General features: G+C 37.3%; 1 protein-coding gene across 1 annotated transcript; it reads right to left on the bottom strand.

Annotated features, from left to right (window-relative positions):
• Positions 1-2,195: 2,195 nt before the first annotated feature.
• On the bottom strand, positions 2,196-2,870 carry LOC146883180 (uncharacterized). Its single transcript, XM_085667464.1, has one exon. The coding sequence runs from the start codon at positions 2,868-2,870 to the stop codon at positions 2,196-2,198; it is 675 nt and encodes a 224-aa protein (XP_085523590.1).
• Positions 2,871-9,917: the final 7,047 nt, after the last annotated feature.

Here is a 9,917-nt window from a genome sequence, read left to right as displayed (position 1 = left end):
TCCACCTCTTTTATCATGAGATGTGCCGTATGTACCGTCTTCCTACTCAAAGCATCTACCACCACATTTGCCTTCCCCGGGTGGTATAGGAGCTCGAAGTCATAATCCTTTAGGAATTCCATCCACCTCCTCTATCTCATGTTCAGCTCCTTCTGATCAAACAAGTACTTTAAACTCTTGTGGTCGCTGAACACTCGAAACTGAGCACCATAAAGATAGTGCCTCCAGATCTTCAAGGCAAATACTATCGCTGCCAACTCAAGGTCATGAGTGGGGTAATTACGCTCATGCACCTTAAGCTGTCGTGAAGCATACGCTACCGCCTTCTTTTCTTGCATCAAGACACAACCAAGTCTGAGATGAGACGCGTCGCAGTAGACTTCAAACGGTTTCCCCACATCCGAAATTACCAATATAGGAGCGCTCGTCAATCTCCTCTTTAGCTCTTGAAAGCTCTCCTGACACTTGTCCGTCCAAGTGAAAGGTTGGTCCTTCCGAGTAAGCAAAGTCAGAGGCGCCACTATCTTGGAGAATCCCTCTATGAATTTCCTATAGTAGCCCGCTAACCCCACAAAGCTCCTGATCTCTATGGCCGACTTGGGACTTTCCCACTCTACCACCGCCTCGACCTTTGCCGGATCCACTACAATCCCCTGGGCCGATATCACATGCCCCAAGAACTGAACTTCATCCATCCAGAACTCGCACTTGGATAACTTGGCATACAGTTGTTTCTCCCTCAAGACACCAAGTACCAACCTCAGGTGTTCCGCATGTTCTTTTTGAGTCCGGGAATAGATAAGGATGTCGTCTATGAAGACTACTACAAACTTATCTAGGAAAGGTCGGAAGATCCTATTCATGTAGTCTATGAACACTGCTGGGGCGTTGGTCACGCCAAAAGGCATAACCACATACTCGTAGTGGCCATACCTGGATCTGAATGCCGTCTTTTACACATCATCAGCCTTTACCAAGATTTGATGATAACCCGATCGCAGATCTATCTTCGAGAACACTGTTGATCCGTGCAACTGGTCCATCAAGTCATCAATCCTCGGGAGCGGATACTTGTTCTTGATAGTCATCTTGTTCAGTTGCCTGTACTCCACACACAGACGTGAACTCCCATCCTTCTTCTTTACCAATAATACTAGCGCTCCCCAAGGTGAAGTGCTGGGTCGGATGAACTGTTTCTCCATCAACTCTTTTATCTGTTTCTTGAGTTCTACCAGCTCTGCCGGAGCCATACGATACGAAGCCATCGATACCGGACCCGTCCCTAGTACCAGGTCAATAGAGAACTCCACTTCTCTACTGGGAGGCAACCCTGGTACTTCATCCGGAAACACGTCTTCAAATTCATGTACCACATAAATGACTGATGGTCTCTCTCTCTCTCCCACCTCCATACAGGCGAAGATTATGAAGCACTGTGCGCCGCTCTGAATCTCCCTCATCGCCCCCTGAGGGGACACCAATTCGAGATCCTCTGAATCGGGAAACAACAACCTCTTCTCCCGGCAGTCTATAAGGACGCGATTGGCAGAGAGCCAATCCATCCCTAAGGTCACTTCCAAGTCTTGCAGAGGCAGGCAAATTAGATTTACCTTGTACCTGCATCCCTCTACCTCCACTGGACACCTAGCACACAAAGACGACGTCGTGACCAATCCCGACACTGGAGTAGACACCGCAAGCTCGCACTATAGCTCGCATACTGGCAAACCCAGACGTTTCACACAACTATCTGACACAAAGGAGTGTGTCGCTCCAGAGTCATACAACACACAGCAAGACACACCAGCTATTAAGCAACATCCCATAACCAAGTTACCTGAACCAGTCGCCTCTACTCATGTCATAGCATACACCTAGCCTGTCGCTTGAGGCCTGTTGCCTTTGTCCCTCCTCTGATGCTGATGGGGAGTCTGAATTGGAGGGCGCGCCGCTGCCCTGGCAAGGTTGGGACAATCCTTCCCAAAGTGGCCTTCCTTGCCACAGTTGTTGCACCTACGGTAACCCTCCATACGGGGACAAGCATACCTCGGGTGGGGTCCTCCACATGTATAACACTGCACTCGACCCTGCTGAGGAGGAAGACCCCTAGACCCCTGAGGCTGATGAGGAGGTCTGTCATACGGTCTCTTCCGCTCGTCATGTCTGGGCTTGGACCCCGATGGTCCACCAATCCTCTAAGGCTGCTGAGGCCGCGGACCCTCTACCTCATTCTTCATCTTCTCCATTACCCTGACCTTCTCCACCAGAGCGGCAAAATCCTTGATGGACAAGGGTGCCACCATCAAGCGAATGTCGCCGCGGAGTCCATTCTCGAACTTGCGACATCTCCACTCCTCATCGAGTGGCAAGGTGTAGAAACGGCTGAGATGCTTGAACTTCTCAGCATAATCAGCTACTGACTTCCCTCCCTGTGTGAGCTGGAGGAATTCCACCTCCTTGGCGTATCTGACACTGTCGGGGAAATACTCTGAGAGGAACTTCCCCCGAAAGGCCTCCCAAGTCACAGGCTCTCCTCTCTCCTCCATGATGGACTTCATGCTCATCCACCAGTGTTCAGCTTCCCCGGTCAGCATGTAGACGACAAATGCCAACCTGTTATCTGCTGGGCACATCTTCGCATCGAAGATTCTCTCTAGATCCTTCAGCCACTGATAGGCTGCATCTGGACTGGTCTTCCCGTTGAACTTCACGGGATGGTGTTTCAGGAAGTCTTCAAGACTCCACTCCCTGACTGGTGGTCGTGGCTCAGGGCCAAACACAGGGGCAGCCGCCCTGTTCTCCTCCAGCTGGCGGAGGGCCTCCATATGCTGCCGATGAGCATCCTCGGCAGCCACCCTTGCAACTTCCATCTGCTGTATCACCAACTGCTGCTACTCTAGCGACGCTGCCTGTCGCTGCATAGATGCCTCGTGCTGCTGCATCATCGCTGTACTTTGCTGCGTCATTGCAGCTACTATCGCCTCGATAGCCCTGACGATATCGGGCACGTCACCCTGGGACGATTGCGAAGTCCTACGAGGAGGTGCCATTGTTCACTAGCACACAGAAAATCACTTGGTTAGGTTTGATAAAGGCAAGAATTTTAACTACTCACTGACACACAGAGAAAGCTAAGCGGACATCCAAGTCCACAGACCTAAGGAATGACCGCTCTGATACCATAAATGTAACACCCCATTTAATTAAGTACGCGAAATTAAAGGAATGTCACCATAAAGATAACATAAAAACGCGGTCTGGGATCAACTCCTTACAACCCATGGCACACCACGATGCCCAAAAGAAACTAGAGGAAAAGTTAACCAGAGTGCATAAAAACCATGGACGAACAGATACATGGGTCGCAACCCTAAATGAACTCATGCAGAATTAACAACTAGTCCACGCGGACTATGCAGCAGAATCTCCACTTCCTTGCTGACCTCTGGAACCTCGCCCATCTCCTCCCATCAATTAAATTGATGATCATCGCAAGAAGAACAACCACATACAATACAACCATACAAACAAACGGGTAAGCTAGAGCCAACACATATTCATCACACAGTCAAGTACACTATCATCATCCCATATCCATATAACAACCAAGCATGTTATGACTCTTCATTCAATACACTATGACTCGACTCGACTCATCCGGATACGTATAACTTAGTCGGATTCAGCGGATGCTTGCACTTGTGGTGGATACCCCTGCTCGACCCTGAGCTGCTCATCTCTGAGCTATGTGTTACAAGTGTTACGATGAATCAAATCTCCCTCACCACAAGGTTAGCCCTTAATGAATTTCAGGCCTCCTGCTACTCTCACCACAGGAGTCAGTCCGCTCTAAGTGAGACTAATTGGCTCCTTAGAGTGTGAGGATGCAACCTTAACTTGAATCCTTACCTAGTTATACAGATCGGGCACCACCATGGGCACCCACTAACAGGGGCCATGGAATTACGTCCCGACCACTGAAGCGCGACCTCGGAGGTCTCACCTAGAGACCCCAAGGAATTTACACGCTGACACGGACCAACATTCATAACTCAGCAATAAGAGAACATTAAATCATATTTACATTTCCATACCAACCCCTGAGATTAATTCCTCATACGCATCATATTTCGAATCCATACCTCTGGTCATCACCACCCCATGAATCTAGGGCCTCATCTCATATCAATAACGTGTCCCCTTAGTTCCAAACCACTCATTCATTTCACATGCCGAGATCATACCCAACCCGTCAAACGCAATTCATAATCCATGCCAAGTACACATAATATTCCATTATATACATGTTTTTCATCATACAATTCACACCTAAACCAATATCAATCAACTAAGAATAAACAAGAACCCAAACAGCGTACTGCCTCGCCCAACCCCTCGCTCAGACTGAAGGTTTTCGCTCAAGCGAGCCCCCCCTTCGGCTAGGCGAGGGTTCGATGGAGCACCCAGGGAACATCACGGGATCTCGCTTAGGCGAGACCTCTCTCGCCTGGGCGAGGTTTTCACTCGCTCAAAAGTTCGAACGGGTCGCCTGGGCGACCTTTCACGAAATGGGGTTTAGGCGAGCCTTCTTCAGACTCACCTAGGCGAATCCGACTCGCTTGGGCGAGATTACCAGTTCTTGCCCTGGTTTCTCCTGCAACAGATGTACATTCCGATCCAAACAACCATACAGGGTATTCCACGCACCAAAAACAATGATTTCACCGTGCAACATCAAACAAACTCAAGAATAGACCAAAAATCAAATTAAACCTGAAACCCTAACTTCCCGTACCTAGAAAAGGGCTAAGAGCGGGGTGCGTCTCCAACAGCGGAACGCGAAGCTCCAGCGGCAGATTACTGAGCTGTGGAACAGATGCAGAAGAGCATACGTAAGCCTACGACGAACCCCTTCTGGAAGTACAAACATAAAGGCGGAAGGAAAGCAAGACCTGAGGTGTAGAGCACTTACATGAGGCTAGGAAACGCAACTGAGCTCACTGGTTCAGGGTTAGGAGTAAACCCTAGCAAAGGAAAAATAGCAGCCGCTCTAAGGATTGTGAAAGTTCTGTGTTACCAAAATGAGCACAAGGTTAGGGTTGGTAGGTTAGGTCTGACCCTTCCTCTTTGGGCCAGCCTTTAGGCCCATAAGATTGGGGCAGCCCTTAAAAGGAAGCAGGAATAAAAAGGGGCCTTACAATATCAATTGAGAATAAAATATAGTTAGGAATTGATTATTTTAAATTGAGGAAAAAATTCATTTTAAAAGATCAAATAGTGTAATAATAATGATTCGCACTTAAAAAACTTAATTATAAATATTATAATTAACGTTTTCTAAAACAAACTAGAGTCGTGACTCTCAAAAAGAATAATATTTCTATTTTTATTATTTTTATTAAACATAACAAAATTCTTGGTATCTAAATTTTGACATTTTTTAATATTCATATCTAATACTATTTTTTAATATAAGGTTTTTATTCAAGAAATATCACTATAGACTTTTAAAACCTCAATTAGGTATCAACCTCATTGTTCACAAATTGAATTAAATCGATACCAATAAAAGACGAAAAGGTATAGTAGTTGGAAAATAAATGTTTAGATGTTATTTTGTTTAATTGAACATAAAACCTTTAAAAATGATAAAATAGATCAGAAAATGTAAGAAACGAAAGGGTTAACCGATAGAATATATATATATATATATATATATATATATATATATATATATATATATATATATATATATATATATATATATATATATATTATTGGCCGATCTTGATCAAGAGTTTTGGAGTGGTCAAAATAATATAATTCTTTGATCATTTGATTGAACCATTAGTATAATACTTTAAAAAATGAGTCTTCTATAAAATAATTAGATTGGATTATTAGTATAATGCTTTAAATATTTTAAAAGATGTGAAGAAGTATAATTTAACTTGTTTTCATCTGCACGTGTAGCTTTCCTTTTACTACTTCTACAAAATGAATCCATTATTTTATTCTTCATTGATATGTTTTTTTTTTTAAATATATTGAAAAATAATTTATCATAATCTAATAAAATATTTGAGAGACATAAGTATTAGAAGAAAAATATATTATAATCAAGTTACAATTAAAAATGAGTTATAAAAAAAATACATAATACATTATTTTTTACTTCTATAATCATAAAAAATAAGTATACAAAAGGCTCATGAGATAAAAAATAATTTTAATAACTATTAAACTATATTTCATCATCAAGTAAGACTAGAGAGAGTTATATATTTTTTTTCTTCGAAAAATAAAGGAAAGAGATGAGAAATGAGAGCAAACATAATGAGTATGTGCCTAACTTCATTTTTCTTCAAAAAAAAAAAGTATGATAGTGCGATATGAGTATAATTTTGTCAAAAATTAAAAAGGCAATGACAGAAGAAAATAAAAAATATTTTAATAAATGTTTGGTTTAATTACTCTTTTAGTTATTATTTCAAAAGATGTAACTTGGTCTTCCAGTTTTTTTAGTTTAAATTTAGTCGCAATTTGTTAATTTTAGACGAAAACAGATACTAGAAGAATAATTAAACCTAAATATTTTTTTGATTTTTTATTATGTTGGATTTAATGTTTTATTATTTATTAACATTAAATATTGTATTTTATAAAAGAAATAAAGAGACATAATTTAATTATCATTAATTTCTAAAATATACTATTTTATAATTTTAAAATTTTAAAATTTTTTAAAAATTCCAAAAATAGATATATAATTTTGAAAAAAATAAAAAATATTTGGGGGCCTAGGCCTTCCTGCTCCTGTGATGCTCCGTGTGTGTATATATATATATATATATATATATATATATATATATATATATATATAAGTAAAAGAAAAGAATACATTAAATACTCTAATTTTGGAGTATTTTTTGTTAGAACATTTTTCATGTCTAGGTAATTTGTCTAGTGCCAAATTTTTATTTGTTTATTTCTATATAGAAATTCATTTTTTTAAGAAACAAGGGACATTAGAAAGACCACATCACAAGATGGAGGAGGTGAAACATGATTATTCAACAAGTTATTGCTAAGAATGAAATGTTCCTATTGAGTACGTAAAGTTTTGGGAAGTATACTTCTAAATTAGAGTTGTCTAAAGAACTTCTAACATAAGATATTATCAATTTTGATTACAGTTGATTATATTTTGTTTTCATATATATATATATATATATATATATATATATATATATATATATATATATATATATATATATATATATATATATACTTTGCAAATTTAGTATGAAAGGTTCTTAATCAGACATGAATAAATAAGAAATTGCAGATTTTGGGTACTTTTGAAATTTTCCAAGAGATGATTATAGCACAAGATCACGACTATTAAATATGATAAAATATCATCCAATCAAGCTAAATATGATCAAATATTATCACATCAAGTTAAAGATGATCAAGTATCATCGATCAAACTAAGGACGATCAAGTATCATAGATCAATCTAAGGATGATCAAGTATCATCCATCAGACTATCAAGCTACAATTAAGATGATCCAACTATCATTCGATCAAGCTAAAGATAATCAAGTATAATTTGATAAAACTAAAAATGATCAAGTATCATTTAATCAAGCTATTAAGGTACAATTAAGATAATCATGCATCATGATCCGGTTAAAGATGATCAAGTATCGTCCGATCATGTTAGAGATGATCAAGTATAATCTAATCAAACTAAAGATGAACATGTATCATCTAATAAAGGTAATGATGATCAAGTATCATTTGATCAAACTATCAAACTACAATTAAGATAATCATGTATCATCCAATCAAGCTACAAAAGATGATTAAGAATTGATTGATCAAACTTACCAATAATGTTTATGAATCATCGGATTAAGACAAGAAATTAAATTTTTGTCATACTAGTGTCTATATGATCCATGTTATATTTTAATTTATATATAAATTTCATATTATTTAGGTCAATCTATCTAACATTAAGCTGAACTAATTAAATATTTTTTCACTTAACCATGACTTAATGTCATTTTGGCGTGATCCCCTAAGATAGGATAACGTTACATCAGAGTTCTTAAACTTACAGGTTCCTTCTCGAAAGAAAGCTATTTACAATTTAATAATATTGATTATTATATTAAATATGAGATGTATATATTAGTATGAAATAATAAATAATAATATTCTTTCAACCGATGCTCATCGGAGTGGACAAAATGCACCAATTTGAACTATCATAAAATTGAACCAAATCATATAAGTGTTATAAAAGAATTGAGTTAAATTGTATAATAATTTAAATAAATTGAATTTAATTAGGGCAGAGTGAACTAACTTAAATTGAACTACTCTACATTGTTAAATTGTACGAAGTATATGGATGTTTAGTTTATTACAAGTAAACATTCCATTTTTTAATATCATAGCTTATAGTTTAATTTAATTTAACTAATTCTATTTAAGAGTAATTATATATTTTAAAACTAAATTAGTAGAACAATTCAGTACGACTCTTATTATAAACAATTCAATATTCAGTCCAATATCAACTTGGTTGAGTTTAAATGTTTTTCAAGAACTCTATTCTAATACTTCTGTCGAATAGTTTACTCATACTTCCTCTATCCATAGATAATAATAATTGTTTAAGATTCTTTCACTAAAACTAAACACATTATTTATTTTCTTAAGTAATTTATTTGAAAATAATGTTATTTGAAATTTTAAAAATAAGAGATAAAAATTAATATTTAAAAAAATGATTATATTACTTTAGGGGCAATCTAAATCATTGGATAATTATTCCGATAAAACAACATATAGTTATTATTAACTTATACCTCTTTAATATTTTAATTCCTAAGTCTAATACAATAAGGAAAACTATCATTTTATTATAACATATAAACTAACATCATACCCAGATATGTGATGAATAATTTAAAATATTTGGAAATTGTGTAAATATTTTACGGGTTGTAAAATTTAACTCATCCTTAAAAAGGAACCTTCAACATTCCATCTTTGACTTTGAATTTACATGTTGATAGTTTTGTTTTAACTATGCCAAGACTGAAAGGCAGGGAAACATAAAACTACTGAAGATTAAACTTTAATAGACTTTAATGAACATAAATTGAGAATAAGTGTGTTGAACATAAATTGGTAATAAATGTGTTGAACATAAATTTGATATTTCGAATGACTATGTGGTTTATCTACAAGAGTCAGAAAATGACTTAAGTATTAATAATGATCCAATTTCTTTTTCAGAAGCCATTAATGGTGATAATTCTGATAAGTGGCATGAAAGATGAGCTTAAATCAATGGCATATAATGACGTATGGGACCTTGTGGAATTGCCAGAAGGATGCAAGAAAGTTGGGTGTAAATGGGTCTTTAAGACTAAGCGTACTCTCAAGGCAATATTGAACATTACAAGGCCCGTCTTGTTGCCAAAAGTTTTACTCAGAAGGATGGCATTGACTATAAGGAAACATTTTCGCCTGTTTCTAAGAAAGATTCTTTTAGAATTATCATGACATTAGTAGCTCATTGTGATCTTGAGTTGCATCAAATGGATGTTAAAACTGCTTTTCTGAATGGGGATTTAGAAGAGGATGTCTATATGGATCAACCGGTGGGGTTCGCTGAAGAAGGAAAGGAGCACATGGTGTGTAAACTTAAGAGATCGATATATGGACTTAAACAAGATTCTCGACAATGGTATCTTAAGTTCAATGATACTATTGTGTCCTTTGGATTTAAGGAAAACATTGTTGATCGGTGTATATATCTGAAGGTCAGTGGGAGTAAGTTTATATTTTTGATTTTGTATGTTGATGATATCTTGCTTGCGACTAATGATCT

Source organism: Vigna unguiculata, chromosome 10 (genome assembly GCF_037176805.1).
Source record: "Vigna unguiculata cultivar grain cowpea cultivar isolate G323 ecotype 2 chromosome 10, ASM3717680v1, whole genome shotgun sequence".
NCBI classification, from domain to species: Eukaryota; Viridiplantae; Streptophyta; class Magnoliopsida; order Fabales; family Fabaceae; genus Vigna; species Vigna unguiculata.
The sequence above is the reverse complement of the archived record's forward strand: the minus strand, read 5'-3'. Positions and strand labels throughout refer to the sequence as shown.

What these genes read in the sequence shown, in the direction of transcription:
- LOC146883180 (XM_085667464.1), bottom strand. Translation starts at nt 2,870, where the DNA reads ATGGAAGTTGCAAGGGTGGCTGCCGAGGATGCTCATCGGCAGCATATG.